A 22,757-nucleotide genomic window follows, 5' to 3' on the forward strand; every position below is an offset into this window, starting at 1 on the left:
AAAAAAAAAAAAAAAAAAAAAAAAAACTGGAATGTAATTGAAAAAGAAATTTGTTGTTCAAGATCAAAACACAAATTATTATAGACTAAAAATGAGAAAGAAATATGTGAACGTAAACATAGTTTAAGCTAGCCTAGCATACTACTACAAATATTGATGTATGATTGTGTAGCCTAATAGAGTAGGCAACGGTGGCAACGGTGACGGTCACATGACTATGACAATGATGAATTAACTATAATCTAAGCAATAAAATACAACTGAAGTTAACTGTAGCCTATACAAAAGGCGACGAGGAATGTCAGTGGTCCATTTATTGTGGGCATGTCTACTGAAAAGGGTCAGAAATTGGTGTGGTTGGGAAGAAAAGAATAATGCTGGGGAGATTAGGTTACATGTGAAGATCATAAATGGAGGTGGGCCATAACGAATTAGAAGACATTGTGCGAATTTTTGTCTAATCTTTTGATCGAAGGATAAGAGAGAGTGTATAAACATAGCCCATGATTCTTTCATGAGTTTGTTTGACATGATGTTAAACATTCGGAAATAATCAAATGCAATTGGTATAAGTGTTTGACATGCTGAAAGTCCAAAAAGTTCAGAATCTTTAGGCTTTGGTTTGGATGAGAACGGTTGTGCTCAAATTTTGGAGAAGGGAACGTGTTTGATATTGATCTTCAGACAACAATGAAAAAGAGTTCATTTGAAAGGAGGTTTGAAGGAGCTTAGTGAAACTTACCTCGCTAAGATGAAGTTGGGTTTCCTGCGTGGATGGAATGTTGGATAGACGACCGGAATTGGCCGGACAAGAAAGAAAAGAGGCGCAACCAAAGAGGACGGTCGACCGTGGGCTGTTTGGGCTTTGGACCCAATCTTCCATTCACATGTTTAATGAGATGTGGATGTTCACACCTGCTGATGAGATTATAGTTTAAGATTCTTTTCTAAAGAGTAATTGGGATTGGTGCCTAGACGGCAGACAAAAAAATCATCTCTAAAGGAAGTGTCCTGGTACAAGAGCTAAAACTGACCTCAATCACTGTGCTTCCAGAAACTGAGAAATCCATTAAGACCACTGAGAGAGAAAAAAAAAAAAAATTGTTAAAACTTTCATCAACACAGAGATGAGAGAGAGGCAGAGGTATTCACAGTTCTATATCCATAAGAGAAGACGATGAAGAAAGAGATTGAAAAAAGATGTAAGCTAAGCAGAATCTTGAATGTTCTTTAACGTCTTTACATTTTCAAATTGCATGGCATTTTGTGAACCAAACTTTTCACCATTTGAAGTCGACATCTGTTCATCTGAACAAATAATTTGTTGCTCACATACCTACAAAAAACAATACATAGAAAAGCACCAACTCTTGTAGTTTGCTGCACATAGCTGGTTTTTTTGCAGAAGACAAAATACTTCCATCTTTTCTTTCTTTGGGAAACAGACTCAAGATAATCATTGAAGGCAACAGAAGGATGAAAATCATGAAACTTTACCAGACAATGAAACTTCTCGTCACCGATGTGCAGCTGCGTATTCATCATTTCACTTTTCCTTTTCTACTGCATCACCGTTTAGTTGGGTAAAAATAAAGTGGAAATCAGCTGCTCTTTCACACACAAGTCAAAAACCAAGTAGTTCCCTAAACAATCTTACTAAATGCTACACTTCAAATCATCAATGTAACTAATCTAACTAGGATTTTCAAACCTGGTTCTTTTTTTATTTTTGGTTCAACGGGAGGAAAGTGTGGAAAATTTTGAACCTTTAACCTTGAAGACACATGTGCCTTAATTATTGAGCTATGCTTCCTCGTGCTATATTTCTTTACATAATTCAATATCTAAAAAAGTGTAAATGAATAGGTTGCAATTATAATGGATATCATTCCGTAGACAAACAAATCTAAAGGGTGAGCATGGAATCTATCAAAATAAAGTCATTTATGAACCATTAGATTAAAACAGAACAAAAATATAAAACAGGACTCTCGAAAAGGATCATATAATTTAATGATTACACGATTGGAATTTTGTTGATTTAAATTTTCTGTGTAGGATTAAAAGTCTACAACCTCATTTGTATCCTTCTTTAAGAAATCACATGTAACTTGGCTCTTACACTTTTTGAAGTTGATATTTCTATAATCCATCAATGAAAAAGCAGCCAACTGTTCTATAGAAAAGGAAGAGCTACTTTATTGGTTATAATAAAGTTCTGTGGGATTTGTCAATAACAAAAATCCACAAGATTATCACCTACAATATTCTTCACAAACTAAGGATGTCGACATTGATATAATCTTCACGAAGACCTTGAATAAATTAATCAGCCACTCATAAATGTCGTTCCTAGCTTTCTTTATATATGTATACATATATATATTTGGTCTCATAGCACTTGTTTTTGGAGTTATTGGGCATGTAAATGACTTCCCCTCACGTTATAGCCTTGACTGGTGGCACACATTTTGCCCTAATCAACAAGCTAGGAAGGGCCCATTTCAACTGCAGGTCCCTTCTGAATAGCAAGGTATGAAATCTTGGTCGTACTACTGTTCCAAAAGCTTATAAAATGATGTTCTCTAAATGGACGAACTTCTATATAAATATTGTTCAATATAACAATACTTTTTGTACATCCTCTTGTACAAAAGACGAGCAATGTGACTGGTCTAAACCTACAAAAAGCTTCACAAAGTGAGTTTTTGGTTACATCAATCCCTTACTTCACTTATTCGGGTGTCATGTCTCTTGCAACTCACTATTCCTATCTCTTTTAGGCTTTGAGAGCATATATCCAATGCAACCCAAAGGTCATTTTCTCAATCAGGCTGCCTCCCACCTCTGTACCCAGGAAACCCCAACCAATTCATCAACAACCAACTGGTCACAATGATGGATGTCAATAACACAAACTTTAAGTCATCCATATGTCCGCAAATATGAAACAACAAACTCAACATTTGGCTCAAGGAATTTGAACCTCTATCCCCACTAGATCTTACCAATTAAACTATACTCATGTTGATAAATAAGATATCAATTTCACCTCATAGTCTATTTATACTACACATATAGCATTGGGCAACCATAGGTGATGAATGCCAAGTCTGAGACTAGTAAACATTCGTAATAACTAACAGTTCAAACCATTATCCTCATGTGAAGCCTATTTGTCAAGGTGTATCAAATGAAAAACATCTGCAAAGTAAATGGAGGATTCAATGGCTAAAGAGAAGGGGGGAAAAACACATTTTCCTCACTAAAATAACGGAAAGGGAGAAACACTAATATCTGAATTTGCAGAACCAACTCACTCCTATTAAGAAATATCACATCAGGAAGGATCGTGATGAATAATTATCATCTCAGTATAGTAAGGAGATTAGGAGCAATTTTCAAGGTTAATTCACTAAAGTAGTAGAAACATGTGGAATGTCAAGCAACTCCCTCCAAAAGGTTATGAAATGATAGGTCCCCCATCAATGGACAAAAACTAGAAAAAATGCTGGATTAATATCCAAAACATACACACATATATCCGCATTTTAAAGAAGTTGACGTACAAAGTTCTTTCAGAAATTTCAAATCACCTTAAGAGAAATCTTATTGCCGTAGCTTTTGCGAACCTATCTAAGTTTACGTGAGTTGCTTGTTACTCCTTTCCATGAAAATTGAGAGCATGCTACTTTGCTGGACAAAGCTTCCAGAGATGCAATCCAGCGTCTATAAACATTTTGAGTAGCAGATAGCTTATGAAGTACAACTTCAACTCAAACATTCCGGTGTTTGCAATTGTTAGTTCTTGGCCACATGGAAAATGTAAATACGTTGAAAACACCAGCAAAAAGATGAAGGAATTCTAGAGTGCTGACTTCAACTTGCAGATCCTTGGAAGGAAAGAGGAAAACTATAGAAAACTTCGGAATCATTTCAATTTGCACTGATGCTTCTTTTAAAGGATAAACTAGTTCGTAGAGATGAAGAATAAAAACCACAATTGAGGAAATCAACAGAGCTGAAGGCCATGCAAGAGAAATAGAGAGGATGCAAGGAAGTCAGAAATGTACAGATAGCAAGGGCATTAGCCCTTAAATCGTTTTGCAAAAACAAACATGTTGGCGTACATTAGATGACGTTGTGAACAAGCATGAGTTCTTTAGGCAGTTAAAGAGAAATTTTACTATCAATATATATATTAAACAAAAAAAAGTGTCTTCTTTTATTTACTGAATTCTGTCTAAATAAGAAATGATCAATCTATTCGATAATTGTTTTATACAAATCACATAGACACACGCAAAGAAGAAATAAAAACAAGCGCACAGTACAAATGGTGGCAACAGATTAGATATTGCGGCTACGCACATCTGCTCATCGCTCGAAGAGGAGATGAGGAAATTATGAGGTACGGAGCATGCTGATGAAGGTTGATGCAAGCTGAAACAATTTCATAACTTCAAAACACCCCGTACAACTCACCCCATCCTAGTTGTACGTTAGAACCTAATCGGACAACATTCAGATAACTGTTACCAAATTAAACAGAGATCTTAAAGCCCAAACGACCTGCTCAACACTAAAAGGAACGTCTTAAGATAAGCATTCCTGGTGAATTAGCCAAAATCAAGCAAGTCTCTCTACCATGCTCTGTTACCAGTAGCAGAACAGCAGACGTATAATATCCTGATAAAAGAGTGATCAAAATCAAGAGTATTCTCATATTCCAAGTGCACTTTCATATCGAGAAGTATGGTTCCAACTGTGCTGAAGTAGTATTAAGCTAATACAATCAAGTTCACACTTTTTTTAACAAGAAACGCTATTTGTGAAATAGAATGGAACATATGAAAGGAGATTGCGGAAACATTATCCAATAAACGCCAATAAAAACAGAAAGAACCAGACATCACCCTTCTTTCTTACTTTGCCTATGCATAGAGCACCAGTTTAGGGGACGCTCGTGGGCATTTCTCTTTTGCATAGAATGATTAGTTTTAATGCCTCCCAGTATCAGGGACCAAATGCAATGCGCACTTTAATATTGGATGGAATGACATCCTGGACGAGAATGAAGGGAAGACAGGCTAAATAGCCAACCAGCTGCAATAGATGAGAGCAGAAAAGTAAACTTGTTCTTCCAACACAGTGCCTCATAATGCTAGAGAATTTCTCCCATAATAGTAGCCACCACTATTATGATTTTTCCCTCATAAATGGTGCCTCATAATACTTGAGATCTTACTCATAATAACGGCTCCTACCCTCAAGTAAGCGAGCGGAGTTTTCCATAACCATGTCACATGAAGCATTGGCAACTCAAGGACAGAATGGAATCTCTTTTGGATAGCACCATTAGTTTTACTACCTCCCAGGTCTAGGAGGTTCTGGTGAAGGCTGGGGTATATTTCGTTTTGTGCTCGATTGAGGTCATTGATATGAATTGTCAGAAAACTGAAGTTTCCTTTTCAGGTTGTCTCAGTCCTGCATGTGCTGTTTTAGAATCTTATTTAAGAGGCTTATTCTAGTTTGAAGGAAGTGAAGGCTACATACCAGTTTGGATAGTTTTGTGGATGGTTAGGTTCAAAGAATCTATGAAGAAAAGTATCTTCCTTAGGTTGTTCAGTTTGATTCTGCAAAACTTCAAGTCTTATCTTGGTGTTGTCTCAAAAACCTTTGTTGATTTATCGTACTTCGATTTATGTCTTATTTGGAATGCTTTTGCTTCCTTAGGATAGGGAGTGATACCAACTTAAGGTAATAGGTAGTATTCATGTCTGGGGGGAGAATATCCACATTTTTAGAAGAGAGAATAATACAAATCAAGAGAAGTAGCCTCACAGACTTTAGGACAATTTTGTCACTTAAACGTCACATCGTGTCATAAAATTGATAGGTCATATTGGAAGATATACAAACTGCGCCAAGAAAGTGCCAAGTATCTTCCCCACTGCTAGGTGAAGCAAAGTATTCCATATCTTTATTGAAGCAGCCTTCATCAGAACCTCGAAGACCATTATTTCAAGGTTTGATCCAGTGGTCTTTCCTCTCCATTTCGTTTACTTGATAAAAAATGTCGTAAGGTCTTCCCTCTCTTTTTATTTCTTATGTCCTCTTCTTCTTCTATCCTCTTTTCCAAATCCCAGATATCCGATCAGTGTGCAACCTAGTAAGTGACCGTTCTTATGTGCAGTCGGCCTTGCTAGCTTACAACTACCTCTTTTCTAACTTGTTTCCAGGAGTTGAATCGAACCACCATCAGAAATTGATGAAATAGGAAACAGAAAATTTAGGAAAATGGGTTCTCCACCTGTATACCAAATTTGTTCTCATATTCCAACTATAGAGATCAGAGGGGGAATATTCAGTAGGATCCTCCACCCATCATCAATTGCTTCTGATTTCCTACTACGTTTGTATTCCTCAATAGCTTCCGCTTTTTATATGTAACCCATTGATTCCCTAGGATTTTACCCCCTATTGATTCCCAACATTTGTTGATATAGCACCCTATGCTTCTGATTTCCCATGTAAGAAATCAGAAATCTGTTAGTCTAGAATTGTTTTTCAGATAAACCATGGGCGAAGATCCTCAACCTTTGACTTAGTAAAAGATCAAAAATGGAACCAAAGGGTATAGGCAACAGATAGAAAATCAAACCATCAAAGATTAAAGGTGTCTTCATTGGGGCCATCCATCTATAGTAATTGATAGAAAATCAAACCAAAGGGTATAGGTATCTTATCCCCAAACTATGAACTATACACTAGGCTTACAAACTCAGATGTACATCGTGTTCAGGTTTCTTATTTTCTTATTTGAAAGAGGTAAATTAATAACAAGGAATATGTTTGATTCACACGTCGGACAAATTACCAAAAAAAAACAACTGTTACAGAACATAACCCACAGAGTAATATAAAAGCATGCTTTCTAACCTTGACGGTTTTAAGACGACGGTAGGTATACCATTATCCTTCAAAAAATTATCTTTCAATTCAAACTTCTTAATCCATGTATACAAAACCAAATCCATCACTAGAGATTGAAATCCCTTGACAATCTATATAACAATCTACAATCTACAATCTACAACCGAGAACCAAAGCAGACAACTGGAGGTTATACCATGGAATATGAGAAAGATGATAATCTTCTGTCCAAACAATGAATACGGTTTGGTCCAAACCCTAAAAAAGCATAGATTATTGCTGGATAATTAATTAAAAATAGATCGAAATTGTGCGAAATCGGAACCACAGAAACAGAAAGCTAGGGCAAAAAAATCGAGAGAGAATGAGATTTACCAAGCTTAGCAACGAAGCTAGACTTCGGTTACGCAATCCATATCCATTTCTAGCGCAAGAGAATCGAAACGTTTCCAGGTAATCAACGAAGTTGCATTGCCCATTGAAATCACTGGTTGAGAACCGAAATCGACGCTCCTAATTGATAACACAATTTCCATTAAAACTAAGCTGAGCGATACATCATCTTTGTGAAAGGTCTACCAAATAAACAAATAAAAGAAAAATTCGAAAAGTAAAACTCCTCTATAGCACGGCATGTAAGGGTCGATACACCCAGTACGATAACGGATTTACAGGACCGCCGCTACGAATGCTAGATTCCTTCTATTTCCTTTACTTCTTTGCTCTTCTAGCAGGAGCCTTTCTTGCCGGCGATTTCACTTTCTTAGCCGGAACACTTTTTGCCGGTGCCTTCTTGGACGCCGGTGCCTTCTTCACCGCCGGTTTCGGAGCTGGTGCCTTCTTCCCTGGTGAGGTTCTCGTCGATGTCCTTGAAGCCTTGGCAGGCTTCTCCTTGGCTTTCGGCTTGGGAGCGGCTTTAGTCTTCGATGCAGCTTTGGGCTTCGCAACAACACTGCTCTTTGACTTGGCTGCCGTAGGCTTAGGTTTAGCAGCAGCCTTAGGCTTGGCAGCCGTCTTCGGCTTCGGCTTTGCAGCGGCTTTCGGCTTCGCTGAAGATTTGGCCACAGCCTTAGTCTTGGCGGCCGCTTTTGGCTTAGGCTTCGCAGCTGCAGGCCTCTTGGCAGGAGAAGCAGGTTTCACAATCGCCGACTTCGCCGACTTAAGCTTAAATGAACTCTTAACCTTCACCAGCTTCCCGGAAGCCACAAGTTTCTTCAAATGGAATAACAAAAGCTTCTTAAAGTTCGAAGGAAGTTGTTTCTGCTTCTCCTCAATAAATTTGGTGATCGCATACTGACTCGAACCAGTTCTCTCTTTCAACGTGACGATTGCATCCTTAATCATCTGAAACCAGAACACCATAGCAAAATTAACATAACAGAACAAACAAACCAAGAACCAATTCCAAAATCCGAATACGATCCATCAACACACCTCTTCATACGGAGGATGAGTTGGAGGATTTCTAGTTTTTCTAGCAGCAGCAGGCTTCTTCTCTTTAGGTTGTTTGGACTTCTTCGACTTCGCGGCCTTGTTAGCTGGATTCTCTTCTGCTGGTTCAGCGTTGGTCGGCTCTGCCGCAGACTCCACCGGCACGACCGGTTCCTCAGTAGCCATTGGAGTAGAAAAGAGATCAAATCAAATCCCACAATCCAAAAGCAAGATTAGGGTTTACGAACAGAAGAATTGAGTTGGCAAGTGAAAACAATCGGGATGAAATTGGGATGTACAGCCAAGAGATGGAAGCTATTTGATATCTTACTGGTAATTTAGTTGCGAGAAATTGACTAAAATGTTTAGGCTTAAATAGTCGGCAAGTCATATTCAACATAGGGAGGCTGAAATGTGATTGGAGAATACGCCTATCACGCGGATCGCCACCTTTTCCAAGTTTAAACTCCAACCGTTCGATCAAGCGTCATCGACGGCTGATAGCGCTAGATTTGGGAGGCATTGATGGAGGAGCTTGGAAGGGGGAGGTGTTAGAAGAGTGGGTGTGTTTTTAAGCATGATTAATATGGTCATAACTTAGCCTCAACTTAATATATTTAGGTGCTTTTTTTTTCATTTGGTAGCTTATTTTATTAGCTTTCTAATGAATATTTTTTCACATTATTAAGTTGATAAATGCAACAGATATTTGATTTTGAATGTGAAAGGGTCACGATTAAGGTTTATCACGATGCTATGGTAGTTTATACCAATTTTAGAACAATGCTTCAAATCAAAACTACACATTTTCCTTCCTACGGATAATAGCTTAGTTAAAGAGTCCAACGAAACAAGAATCGAAAAAAATGAATATCGTTTCGATGTAAAACTATTATCTGAAACATGGTTAAAGTTGAACATATAATATACAAATATAAAACTTGTTCACAAAAATAAACGTCCTTTAACCACAATATTTCATGCAACACAATTGGGCGTTAGTAGTTTAATTTTCATTTTAGGTTTCGTTTTTTTGTTACAATAGATACAATTTCATTATTCATGTTCGACGATTCTACTAAGTTATATTTTGTATTATGCATCACTCATGTATGTGTTTGAACAAGCATGCACCTCTAACTCTTTTTTCTTTATTAGCGTCTATTAGATCTTTTCCCGGCTGCTTATTAAATATAAGTATATTTCTTAAATAACATCTAGATGCAAAACTATGTTATTTGTACAATTTATCTTTCGTACATCTAGCCGAACAAAACTAATTGCTTCACTATAGTAACCTATTTGAATAATTTCTCTCCGTGGTCGAGTGAAATTTTTTGCTATTAATTAGTTTCGTAATCCATTCTTGAACTTAAGTGGAAAAGGTAAGATTTTTTTAAAAATAATTTCAATCACCAAAATAATTAAAGTGGCCTAATTGAATCCGTTCAAATATTGAAATTTCGATCTAAGGTGCTTATCAACCAAATTGAGTTTGAAATTATTTTAAGATTACGATATAACGATTGAGCCATCTTCAACTCAAAAGTTAACATATATATACTTTCAATAAGCTATGAAGCTGAGTCTTTTAAGGATTGAGTCGAATTAAATTCCTTCCATAAGTTTTAAGGTAAAATATTTAAGAGTATTCAACGATTGATATTGTATTAAGATTCAAAGTTAATAAAGTTAAAACTAACATGTTTGAATTTTGGTTTATGATTTTGATTTCTCCAACAGAAAGATTGTCTTAAAAAACATTTAACAAATTAAGGATATATTTAGTTGGTAATTAAAAAACATTTAAAACCAAGAATAATTTGACTTTTTTTTATAAAAAAAATAATATCTCTTGAATTTGATAACATATTTTATTTACGTAATAGACAGTTTAAATCATTCATTATGTTTTATTTATGCTTTTACTTTAATCATAAATAATAATTACTTGGAGTTCCTTTATGTCTTTACCTTTTTATCTTTTACACAAATATACTTATATTTAATAATTACTCCAATTCATTTTCTTCATAAATAAGGACCCTATGCATCAAATTTTTATGTTCTCAAAGTGATTCATTCAAAAAAAACATACATTTTATTGTTTGACTTCATCATGAAAAGTTGATGCTTTCTTTAAAGACTTCCAATTTCTATTTTACTGTTATTATTTTTCATACAAATGTCATGTTTTTTTTTTAAAAAAAAAAGTTGTTTAGTGACCAACGGCAAGCGGCCCAATATCGGCCCAATACCGGCCCATTTCTAAACAGAGAAGTGGGCAAAGGCCCAAAATGCTTGCCAGACAAAGATCCCAAACATTCGAACTATAAGCAGCGGTTTTTTACAAAATAAATATTCTCAAAAAATACAAAATCAATTTATAAGATAAGGGTTATCCAAAGGATATATAAATATAATAAATATATATGGTTTGAAGAAGAAGGCTGAAGAGGTTATATTGTGTACAGAAGCATCAAAAGCAATCCCAATAAATTAATTTGAGAGCAGGTTCGTAGGGTGAGTGTGGGCAGACATGGTGGGGTGATTGTGTTCTCCTTCGTAGGTTACAATAAGCATGGATGGCTGTTGTAAGCACCGCTCCACGTGCTTCCTCGCGGGACAACCTCTCATGCTGCTGCATTTGTAGTAGCCCCTGCACCCACACATTTTGGATTTCATAAACACAAACTTCATGCTCCTGCTCACACCCAAGATTTGATCATACCTTGGATGAGGAGAGCCCTTAATCGGCTTCTGCCCGTATTTCCTCCATGAATACTCATCGGAAGGGATATCAGCCAGCTTGTTGCTTATGGCGGGCACCTTGATTGATCTCTTCACTCTATGTTTCCTACAAGAACTACGCAAATAAACAAAAATTGTGGCTGCAACAGACAAATAGAGATAGGAATCCAACCTCTTGGTCGAGCAATGGCATTTGGCAGTGGTTCCACATTGGAAGCTCCCTTCGTCCATACTGAGTGATGAAATGAAAGATGTGGGTGATGACATTGTGAATGAGCAATTGGAGTTTTCAAAATTGAGATTCGTCTGTTTGTGATGGGCCAACATCCTCTGTTTCTGTTGTTGTTGTGGGAAGCTGAAGCCTAAAGATGGGGGTTGTTTGGGGGTTTGGATGTGACTGTGAGGCAATCCCAAATCTGGGTTTCCCAGAAAAATAGAAACTTGAGTGTTGAAAGGAGGGTGAAAAGGGTGAAGAGTTTTGGTTGGAGGATGCGTTGTGTAAATTGGGGAATCCAAGAGAGCGTTATGGGGCAGAGGGAGAGAGGGAATGTTGTTGAGGCTTCTGGGTCTTGCATGACCAAACCCAGAATTCAAAAGAGAAACCACCTTTCTGAACTTGGAAACTGCTTCTCCAGTTTCCACCGTTAATGTCATCAAGTGAGGAGATTGATGAGCCAAAAGATTAAGAACTCCATGGCAGGTGCGTATGGCAGCTCTGTTAGCTTCTTCAACCTCTTCCATTTGCAAAACCCCACAAAACAAAAGAGAAGAAGAGAGATGGTTCAGAAAAGAACTGAAGAGGGTAAAATCCAAGAGGGAATCATGAGGAGGTGAAGAAGTTGGGGAAAATATAAGAAGAAACAAGGAGAGACGGAGAGGAGAGGAGGAGCATGTATGAAGAACAAAAGGGCAACAAAACAAAAACATCCATCAAAATGAATTATTATTACTTTTTTGGGCCTTTTCCCTGCTCTTACCTTGCCTTACCTTAACCTTAACCTTAACTTCAGCAACAGAGAACCCAACCCCATGAACAACCGCCACACCCAAAACCTCACCTTCCCTGTTTAAATATATATATATATATATATATATATATATTTTGGTGGGACCCACGGAGATTGAAATTGAAATTACAAGAAATTGTTTGTATTTTTATTTATTTGTTTGTTTATTATTATTATTATTTATTATTATTTATTGGTTGGTTTAGAGCCGCATTTTGGAGTTGCCAAACATACACTCACCATGCACACATTCATCATCCCACTCCTCAATTCTTCTCTCTCTCAAGCTACACATCCTTGTCCTATAAACTTTTTTTTTTTTTTTCTAAAAAAAATATTTCCAACGGTTAGAAATGATTTTATTTAAATTATTCGTATAAATTTTGATATTTGATATCACATACCATATTATTGGATAACTTGAGCCGATGATTATATTCCCTTATGCATACGTCGTATTTTCTCTATAGAATTGAAGATTTTTGTCTTCTCTTCCAATTCCTTGTGATTTGACTTCTCGTAAAAGTTATTTCAAATATTTAATCTTGTGTTTAAGCCATTTTAGGAGAAAATTGATAATATTTATAAATAAATTCAAAGTTAATTTTAATTTATTATCATGATTATTTTTGCAATATTGTTTGGTTCGGCATTCTTATATTCTTTTGTTAACCCTAAATTAGGGTATATAAAAATTATTTTTACAAAAGAATAAAAATGATAGTAATAAATGAATAATAGATGCCTTAATTCGTAAGCTATGCTAAAATTTGATAAAAAGAAAACGATATTAATTTCTTTTTCAATTTATTATTTGACACCTATGGTCTTGTAATTTAGATGTAGCAAGGATAGAAATCGGAGGCTAATTTTGTAATTATTTCAATTTTGTCATTTTCGATTTAATAATAATAATAAGAAAAAAAACAAAAATTGCCATTACGGCCAAAGATTCGACCTGATGCAATCATAGCCAGAGAGACATGTTTGCGGCTGACATGGAAGTGGGTCCCACTGGGCCGACATTAGTTGACCCTTTTCCGCATCCGTTACCTCCAGGTCAAACTCATCCAACCCACGATTTTAGAAGACTTTTTATTTATTTTTTTATTTGTTAAAAATAAATGCTAAGCTAAATTCAAATTTTCGTGCTACACATTTGTTGCATTAAAAAGTTAATTCATATATTTGTATGTCTACCTGAAGAAGGTAGTTATAATTCCACTTCTTCTTTAAATATTTTTGTTTTCTTTTATGTTCTTTTTATCCACACTTAATGATGATAAATGAGTAATTAAGAAATTAATCTTATCCATCCAACTGTCTCCAGAAGAGGACTAGAAAGAAAGAGAGGCATTAGGGTTAACTTTAAACAAAGATATTTTGATATTTAAAAGAAGTGTAGAGGAGATATATTGAAGATAATGTAGATGAATAGAATTTGTCTACAAAGTTTGATGCCTTTATGACCTTATTTTAATTTAGTGGGGGACGTTTTAAAATTAAATGATACCATAATCAATGGAACTTAGTGGGATTATCATTATTGTAAATTAATTGGCATAATAAGTGCTCTCCATACACATTCACAAAAGCCCTCCATTTTGGTCAATATTACCCCCCCCAAAAAAAAAAAAAAAAAAACTTTTTAGGAATGATTTCCTTTCCACATGTATTAAAATTATTTGCTTTCAAATTTCCTAAACCATAAAGAATTTGTTTTCATGTGATGTCATTATTTAAATTTTCTTGTTAGTGAGCGATGGTGATGATCTCAAGATGGTCCAAGTCTTTTTCTTTTCTTACTTCAAAAAATAAAAAATAGACAGAGAGGGAGGACAGAAGGTATAAGTTGGATAACCCCTATATGATTTTAAAGGTTTAGAAATTTGAGTTAAAATTGGAGGTGATGTCAATTTTTAATATGATTGGGAAGTATTAAGAAAAGTTCAGAGAACGACTTGGAAATGAAGGGGAACTAAAGATAATGGGTGTCACCCTCTACAAAGTGAAAGTGTGTCTATTCTACATTATCTCTAATTGAAACTTTGAACTTCTTCCGCTAACTCATAATGCTTTTTTTAATCTCCTTTTTATGTTTCAAAATATTTCCAGACGAATAATTCCACACCATCAGCGCACAATTAAAACATTGCTCTAAACTTTTCATTACTTTCCTCAACCATATATATTTAAAATTGAAATGTTTTCTGATATTTGGAATTTTTTATATTCCCAAAATTAAAATTTGAAGAATAAAAAGGAGAGCATTATTTTAGAGTTCAGAATTTCAAGGAAGCACGATTCATATTCTTTGAACGAGGCCATTCCCCTCAACCTTATTGATAGAGCATTCCATTAACCTCTAACGAAAAAAAAAAGTTAAAAGATATTTAAAATAATTTTAAAAACTTCTCGAGACTAAACTTGGAGTTTATAATTCAACTGATAAAGTAAGAAACAAGTATTAATCAAATAATATCCCTCAACTTTTCTTTTCCAAAAATCTCACTATTGGCCCTACTCGCATGGGATCTCACCCAACTAGCAAAGATATAAAACTTCTATTGAACAAGGGGGAAAAGGAACAAACAGCGTTAGAATTTCTAAACAAGATAATGAGACACATGAATTTAAACACTTTCGTTTCCCTCCTTTTAATAAAGTGATTCAACAAAAGGAAAAAGATGATGGTTTTGGATTTTGGTTGCTACCGAACCGATGTACGATCCCACTAGAGAAGGGCTTTAAAATATGGTGGGTTTCTTGCCATCCCTTGAATCTAACCCTTCTTTCATCTCCAGCATCATTGGATTTTAAGCCAATCAGTCAAGAATTTTGATGTAATCTAATCCTATTTCCCCAACTAGTTTCAACCAATCTTTCATTTTACTTGGAAAACCTCTTTGTTTTGCATCTAAATGCATACACACATAGCTATTAACTAATAAAACTTAGTCTGGTCAAAGTCAAACAGAACGTCACATGAGCATTCATAAATCTAGTTGAGTTAGATTAAGAAACATTTCCAACTCAAATGATGTGATTGTACGTTTATCTCATCCAAAATGATGCTTTCAGCAGATGATAAATCCAACAAACCCAACTATGTTCCATCAAGGTTATTAATGGAGGCTTTCCAAAAGGCTTGTTGAAGAAGTGCTATTAAGTCTTTTTTTTCTAATGTAATAAGCTGAGAACTTCATACCAGAATTTTGTCTTCATAATGGGGGCAAAGGGTCTAAAATACAGCCTTGGAAAGTGGCCATTATAATTGAGTGGGAAAGTCTGAAATATCAACATGTTCATAATCATCTGTCTGAAAGGAATCTTCAGGCTGCAGCTCAGACTCGGTAGCCGGTAGCCAGTAGCCCTACATGGATAACAAATTCAACATGGCAAGGAGACTTCATCTCCCCCAAAGAACAAAAGTGTGGTGGTGTTTTTGCTTGGCCAGAGAAGCCAAGAAGATTTCACTGGACAGTGACTAAAACAGCTTTCTTCAATCTTGACACGATGCATGCTAAAAATGAAAAAGATGTGTACTCTTGGGGAACAAATTCCTATAAATGAAACAAAGGAGAAAGCGATAAAGTTGGAAGGGTGTGATACTTCTACCCAGCCCAAGACTACAAAGATGAGTTTGTGTTTTTGGAATTTGGAATTTTGGGTTCCTTGTAATACGTTTCTAACAATCATGAATATGCAAACAAACATGAAATTCAACCCTTCATGAAACAGTTGAATTGTTCTAACACTAATATTTTATGCTTAAAAACCAGGCAAAATATTTAACATCTTAATAAACAATTACAATGATTTAATCTCATGAACTATAAATTTTTGTCAATCCAAGTTAAGCCAAGATACCTTGACCAAACATCAAAGGTTCCAATCTCACTCCCACATGTGGTTGATCTGAAAAAAAAAAAAAAAAAAAAAAAATAAAAACTTTTGAGATTACATTGCTTTATTGGCCATTTGACTAACTCATACATTTTGTTGCCAATGAACCTTACAAGATTCAGGCACTAGGCACACCCTAGTATAGAAGAAATAAGACCTTATAGATGGATTGATTCTATGAGAGAATAGAGCATCATTTATAGTATTAAGAAATACATTCCAACTCCTATAAACTGCCAGCAACCACAAAATTAAACACCAGAACATCTTTTGGAGAAGAGTGGGCCATTATAATTCTTCTCGGTACTTTTCCCATTCAATTTGATCGACTATAGAATACTGGTAGGGTGCTTGAATTAGTTTTTTTTATATCTTAAAAACATGATTTTAACTAATTAAAATGTTTTCAATGATGTTTGACTAAAGGTCAAAAAGTTACTTTGAAAATTTTAAAGACATCTCAGAGCACTGCTCACAGAGAAGGCATCTCAGAGCAACTAATGAAGGTGGCTTCTATGCAGATTTGAAGATAAAGCTAAAATGGTGATGGTGGGGGCATCTTGGTAAAGACTAGAGGATTGATAAAGAAAAATCTTGATATGCATGCACTCAAGTGGTTTCAGTGGGCTGTCCTAGTGGTTAAATGTTCAAGGCACATGATTGAATCTGAAATCAGGAGGCACAAGAAAGCAAAGTCTGCCAACTTCTAATAATCTACCAAACAAAATACTCGATCCCAGTTGATTTTTTAATGGAAGATAAATAATCAAATAGATTTAATTGCCTTACACTCAATAACAATGGATACAGTACCTACAAAATTGTTTTCTTATATTGAAAGCAGACAATCAAGGATATGAACGATTAAAAAGGTCTACATATTAGAAAAAAGAGGAGAACCTCTCCTTGTTTACATGGCAGCAGGACAATACTCCTTTAAAAAGCTTTGAGAAAACTCTTCAAACCTTGTGCTATCGTTAAATTCGATCATATGACCATTCTAGATTTTGTACTCGTGAATTTTTGAAGTTTCAACTAGTCTCTCAAGACAACCATCTAGCCCTAAATATTTGGCTGCCAGAACCACCACGAAGTCTAAGCCATTCTTTAAAAGTGCCTTTACTTCTGTTACTTGCGCTAACAGAAAATTTCTTATATTACTTTGAACCAAAATATGATGAAGTTTTGGCACAAGATGTTAACAGATCGTGCAGCATATGAACAAATCTGTGTACCGAGGTAGAACTTGTGAAAATGTCTATCAATATAGAATAAAAATCATGCATGACAACGAGCTGCACACCAATTTTTTTCAAGAAAAATGAGATGGCATACGGAAAATCTACTCCAGAATCCTAGTAATCTATTCTGAAAAAAGCAAGATGAGAAGATGAACCAAAATAATTCGTAAATTGAGATTATAATTCATCAATGGGTTTAGAGAACAACGAGAAACCTATCCGTGCAGTATTCAATGAGAAGTCATTGCTTCCTCCCCCTCCCTTTCTTGGTTGGCTGTGCATCAGCCTGCTCCTTGCCTGTGACTTCCGATATATCCACTTCACAAAAGAGAAAAGGCAAAGCATAAGAGCATTCCAACTAGTAGAACCGAGTGCACATTAGAATTATAAGTTGAAAGTTTTCTGGGTAAATAATAATAATAGGAAATAAAAAATATAAACAAAAGATGGCCCATGAATGCTAGGGTTGAATTTTTCAGATCATAGATTGTGAGAAGTCCAGGCACACTGAGAACCATTTTTCCCAATCTAACAAAGTTAGAAAGCAGGCATACATTCATTCACGGACACGAATCTGCATTCAGAAGAGACGTGAACTCGTCCTTCAAGTACTGATATCATCATGGAACTAATTTACAAGTTGCTCAAAGTTAAGGATATGGGACTTTCATTCAATTAGAGAATATAGAATTTTCATTCCATTCATCCATATAGACTACAAGGATTCAAATCTTAATAAAACTTTGTTAGAAAATCATGCCAACAGCAAGTGGATATTTATTATTCACAGAGTATTCAGATGCTCCATTAATGACATAAATTCAAAGAAAAATACCATCAGGTCCCCGGGCCATCAGTGCGAAGAATATGTTGTTGAGTTTTTCCATCTTCTTGGCATCCTGTGCCTGGTCAGTCTTGAATTTGAGACACTGGCAAACAGGGAGAAAACAAAAGAAAGAAAAAGAAAAAGAGAAAATTAGTAGACCTTTCACATCTAGAAAGATAAGAACTACTATTCCAATAAAGATATTATTATGATTTGACAAATGTCCTTATGCCAATTGGTTAACTTCCGGAGTATCCGTTTCAATATAAGATCATTGAATCGTCCCCGTTTATCATGAGGATAAAATGCACACATAGAGTAAATTTCCCATACAAGTAAGAACCAATATATGAGTTTTAATCATCATATTCTTAGTTGAAATCTTGAATCCATGTATTTTGCCCTAATTAGTTTTCACATTTCCACATGAGAAAGAGAAGAAAACGATTCTTAACATGGTAACAAACACTCGCATGTCCTAATCTTCTGCTAGAAAGGTTATGAAAGACTTCTTCAGCCAATATAATAAAAGAAACCAAAAGAGTCGGTGGAAATTTTGGTTTGGATTAGGATTAGATATAAGACCTGATTTCTAAACTAGTAGTTAGTTTGGGGTTGCATAAAACAGTGGCATCTAATTTAATACAACGCATCCAATTCAATGGTTGTCTACTCAACACTTTACAGAAGAATAAAGCGGAGAAGCATATATAGAAGGAAAACTTGATCACAAGTCTACTTGGATACACGTGCATCGAAGCCTGAACACGCATCTTCAAACATTGGCATAAGATATCCATACGGCTAAAATTTTGCAATGTGAACCGAAGAGGCACGCATTTAGTATCACTAATCACAAGAACACTGACATGTTAATCAATGATCCAACAACCAATTCCTTACCTCACGGTTATCGGTGACCTTGAGAACCAGTTTCCCATCGCAGTGCCGATACTTAATGTTGTACCGCGTCTAAATTTCCAATAGGATTGAAAAAGAAAGCAGTGTTCGCAGTTAGAACGAAACAAAATACGACGAAAGATGCAATAAATGGAACATATGCATCAAGTGTAAGTTCGCAATCGCAGATAATGTTCAGATGAACCAAGCAAGTGAGATAGATAAATTAGAACGCCGACGCGATCTGATTTCTGATCTGTGATGTTAATTTCTCAGCAGTCAAATAGCAGACGATATGTAGGGAATCCAATTTCGAAGATAGAACTTACGGAATTGGGATCGGAACGGAACAATTGCACAGAACGCTCGACGAATTCATCCCATGAGGCAATGTACACCATGGCTCTGCGGCAAAAGGTAAAGAGCGGGAAAGCTTGGGAAATTTAGGGAGCGTGCGACCACCTTGGTTTCTTCGGAATGAATTTCAGAAGCGCGATGTGAAAAATGTTGGAAAATAAAGAGAGGGAAAGCTTGACATTTTCTTTTTCTTTTTTCTTTTTTTGGGGGGGGAATGAATAAATATTTTGACCCTAAAATGATATATCAGTCCAAATAAGAAGAAAATAAATAAATAAATGTAAATATATCAAACAGCAATTGATCGAACTAATTAACGCTAAAATAATAAAGTTGAACACTAGAAAGAGTCAAAATGCGAATGTAAAATGGGTGACTAACCTAATTAATTTGATATTTTAACTTCTCAATAACCAAACTCCACAGTAATGTTTATAACTATTTTTTAGTTAATAATATAAATATGAGAATATTCAAATTTACTATAACATTATTGCTTGCTATATTCGGTTGTTACCCTCGTAATTTTAAAATGCGTCTAATAAATAAAAATTTCCACGATCTATAACTGACCTAAGATCTCGATAGATCTCACCACCGTCCTAAAACCCCTCTTAAATTCTTAATAACACATGATTTACCTTCAAAATATCTTAATAATTTATGTAATCATATAAAATACAACAAAGCATAAAAGGCAAAGCTTCTCTCTCCCTCTCACACTTGAAAGCGAGACTCCCCATTTCCTTTCTCTCTCTAAAACCCCTCTTAAATTCTCTACTGCCGACGCTCAATTCCTGTTGGGATTTTATTGTCTCTGCAATGTCCACTGTCCACCCATCTCCATATGCCTTCACTGAAACTTCCATTCTGACCTCCGATTCCGCTTACGCCACTTTACGCCCATGGCGGGAGCTTCTCCAGCCGCTCTCCTCCTTCACTCGCCCTTCATCCCTTGGCGAAGCATCAATTCGTTGTAAGCGCAATCTCAAATACTTTCGCTCCAATTACACTCTCGTCGTCCTGCTCATTCTCTTTTTCAGCCTCCTCTGGCACCCTGTTTCCTTGATCGTGTTCTTGATCGTGTTCGTTGCCTGGTTCTTCCTTTACTTTTTCCGAGATCAGCCGCTGGAGTTGTTTCATCGTGTCGTTGATGATCGAGTTGTGTTGGCTGTGCTTGGATTGGTCACGATTGTCGTCTTGGTGTTGACGGATGTGTCGTTCAATGTATTGCTTTCGATTTTGATTGGGGTTTTTCTTGTGCTGACACACGCCGCCTTTAGAGTTACGGAGGATTTGTACATCGACGAGCAAGAAGTCGCCGATGGAGGATTGCTTTCCGTTGTCGGCAGTCCGACTCGGACAGGGTATAGCCGAGTCTAGAGATATCACTGGTTCGTTTTTTGCTAGGTTATGGATGATGATCTCGCCTCGTCCGATCCAAGTTCTTCGAGATTTTCCATTGACCGCTTCTTTCATTCAAACGGTGATTGATCTTGCTGCCCAATTCAAAATTCGAATGACCATAATAAGGAACCCAGCTTCTCTCTCTCGCCGTCACCAGGAAATTCGGTTTGCTACACCTCTGAGTTGATTTGGCGACCATTTTTTATGCCCATTGAATTTCAGGGCTTTGCTTTTTAATTATTTCTCATTTGTTCAAAATGTTTGTACATGTAGTGTTAGTTTACAGTAGCGGTACACAGAGTTTTGCTATGTTAAATCCTAGATTTTTATTCCGACACTACTTTTATTTGGGTGTGATTTGGTTGCAATGTTGGGTTTGGTGTGGTCTTTATTTTTGGAAGGAAGAAAGAAATGGCAAATAGTGGATCTTAATTTGGTTTTCAATGTCTTGTTAATACATACTATTTCTGACATTTTTTTGTTGTTTTTTTTGGCGTTCCTTCTCTTCGTTGTACTGGAAGGTTTTTGGATATACTTGTAGATTCATATGAACTTCAGTGGCATATAACGTTGACTATAAATTTAATCCATCATTTACTCTGAATTGTATGAATTCAAGTTGATTGTGAAGAATAGATACTAGATAGCATTAGATGAGCCTTTTCAAAGTTTCAGAGAGAACATTCGCTGAGATTTAATCTGTGACAGGATGTGATGCCAATAATGATTCTTATGTTTGTTAGGTTTTGAAATGCTTTGGTTCGACATTTCTTGATTGGATGTTCATCTTTGTCGAATTGTAGATGGATAGAGTTTTGATGTTGATCAGTAGGGCAAGTATGGGATGGCTCAGCTTAATAGCTGGATCATCTACCATTAACCTTTTTTCTTTTTTTCTTTTTCCTTTCTAGGAAGAACTTCTGGTTCACTTTCCAAATGATCCGACTTTATGCCATCTTTCAGATTCCCATGTGAGAAAAAGTTAAAGTGATGATTATTTAGTTGTACGCTGACTATGCTTTTATCATGGATCCCAAGTGAAGATGCTTAAACTAATAACTGGTTTTCACATGGTGATTGTCTTAGTTCTGGGTCTTGATTCTTGCCACATGGGCAGCTTGCATTGAAGCGGGTGAACTGTGAATGCTTTGTGGAACAATAACGAAGCTTAGCACCTAGGATTTTTAGTTCAGGTCTAGGAATTTTCATCACATTCCCATGTCCATGCTGCTTCCAATGGTTTATCTGGTTCGGGATGGAAGTTGATTGATGTGGGTACTTGAGCAGGTGTGATTTGAGATTGTTGCTAATACAACTCTTGCTCTTGCCTTGTATTCGAGTTGAATTCAACAGCTGCTAATCTAATCTATTTTGATACAAATTCATTCTGAGTTGTGACTTGGTTGGTCATAGAAGCTGTTTTTGACTTTCCAGATCTTTGAAATTGTATTCATGAGCTGTTTGTAGGTGTGAGTGATAGCGATAGTTTTGTTTTCCTTTACCTTCTCTGATCTGTTCCTTGGGAGTATGGGTTTGAAAGGCTTTAGAAGTTGGCAACTGGTTGGATTCCAAACACTTGTTTTCCTTGTCGTTGAGTATGGAAGAACTGATGCACAATATAGGAAGAATACCTTTTTCAAGTAAATAGGAAGAGTTCTTGATATTCCCCTCATCTGTTTCATCTCTCTGTGGTTGTTTGATTCCTCAATTCTTTTTCAATTTTAATATATTGGTAGCCTTTTCTTCTTGGATCTCTCTCAACATACTTCGACTAAAAAGAATAAATTTGAATCCCTTCTCTTTTATGATATGAAAAGAAAAAGGTTTGGCGTAATAGTAAATGAAAGGGTTAAATTAAAGAGCATGACACGGAGGGGTTTTGCTGAAAAAGGGAAGAGGAGTTTTAGTTGTATCTAAAATGGAAGCATCACAACAAAACTGACAGGCTACCCACTTTTTGATTCTCATGTTTCCGCACAAATTTGGACACACACA

General features: G+C 36.0%; 4 protein-coding genes and 1 long non-coding RNA gene across 6 annotated transcripts; 1 reads left to right on the plus strand and 4 right to left on the minus strand.

Moving 5' to 3' along the window:
* Positions 1–563: 563 nt before the first annotated feature.
* Positions 564–1,564, minus strand: LOC111437280. Its single transcript, XR_002709423.1, has 3 exons — positions 1,498–1,564; positions 1,244–1,336; positions 564–1,078 (listed from the first exon to the last, which is right to left on the minus strand). It is a non-coding gene; the product is annotated as an uncharacterized LOC111437280 (long non-coding RNA).
* Positions 1,565–7,390: 5,826 nt separating this feature from the next.
* Positions 7,391–8,723, minus strand: LOC111437275 (histone H1). Its single transcript, XM_023075164.1, has 2 exons — positions 8,371–8,723; positions 7,391–8,280 (listed from the first exon to the last, which is right to left on the minus strand). The coding sequence occupies exons 1-2, from the start codon at positions 8,551–8,553 to the stop codon at positions 7,648–7,650; spliced, it is 816 nt and encodes a 271-aa protein (XP_022930932.1). The 5' UTR covers positions 8,554–8,723; the 3' UTR covers positions 7,391–7,647.
* Positions 8,724–10,765: 2,042 nt separating this feature from the next.
* LOC111437274 (probable WRKY transcription factor 39) lies at positions 10,766–12,170 on the minus strand. The gene is made up of 3 exons (XM_023075163.1): positions 11,291–12,170; positions 11,099–11,224; positions 10,766–11,026 (listed from the first exon to the last, which is right to left on the minus strand). The coding sequence occupies exons 1-3, from the start codon at positions 12,043–12,045 to the stop codon at positions 10,867–10,869; spliced, it is 1,041 nt and encodes a 346-aa protein (XP_022930931.1). The 5' UTR covers positions 12,046–12,170; the 3' UTR covers positions 10,766–10,866.
* Positions 12,171–15,786: 3,616 nt separating this feature from the next.
* On the minus strand, positions 15,787–19,536 carry LOC111437277 (signal recognition particle 9 kDa protein-like). Of its 2 annotated transcripts, XM_023075167.1 has the most exons (5): positions 19,328–19,536; positions 19,002–19,070; positions 18,108–18,201; positions 17,488–17,590; positions 15,787–16,043 (listed from the first exon to the last, which is right to left on the minus strand). In XM_023075167.1, the coding sequence occupies exons 1-4, from the start codon at positions 19,397–19,399 to the stop codon at positions 17,514–17,516; spliced, it is 312 nt and encodes a 103-aa protein (XP_022930935.1). In that variant the 5' UTR covers positions 19,400–19,536; the 3' UTR covers positions 15,787–16,043; positions 17,488–17,513. The 2 variants fall into 2 exon arrangements, with proteins under 2 accessions (XP_022930935.1, XP_022930934.1); XM_023075166.1 differs by lacking the exon at positions 15,787–16,043 and having other exon boundaries at positions 17,264–17,590.
* Positions 19,537–20,059: 523 nt separating this feature from the next.
* Positions 20,060–21,242, plus strand: LOC111437276 (PRA1 family protein E-like). The gene has a single exon (XM_023075165.1). It carries the CDS (start codon positions 20,178–20,180, stop codon positions 20,736–20,738), a length of 561 nt encoding a protein of 186 aa, XP_022930933.1. The 5' UTR covers positions 20,060–20,177; the 3' UTR covers positions 20,739–21,242.
* Positions 21,243–22,757: the final 1,515 nt, after the last annotated feature.

This window comes from Cucurbita moschata, unplaced genomic scaffold (assembly GCF_002738365.1).
Source record: "Cucurbita moschata cultivar Rifu unplaced genomic scaffold, Cmos_1.0 Cmo_Scf00063, whole genome shotgun sequence".
Classification (NCBI taxonomy): Eukaryota; Viridiplantae; Streptophyta; class Magnoliopsida; order Cucurbitales; family Cucurbitaceae; genus Cucurbita; species Cucurbita moschata.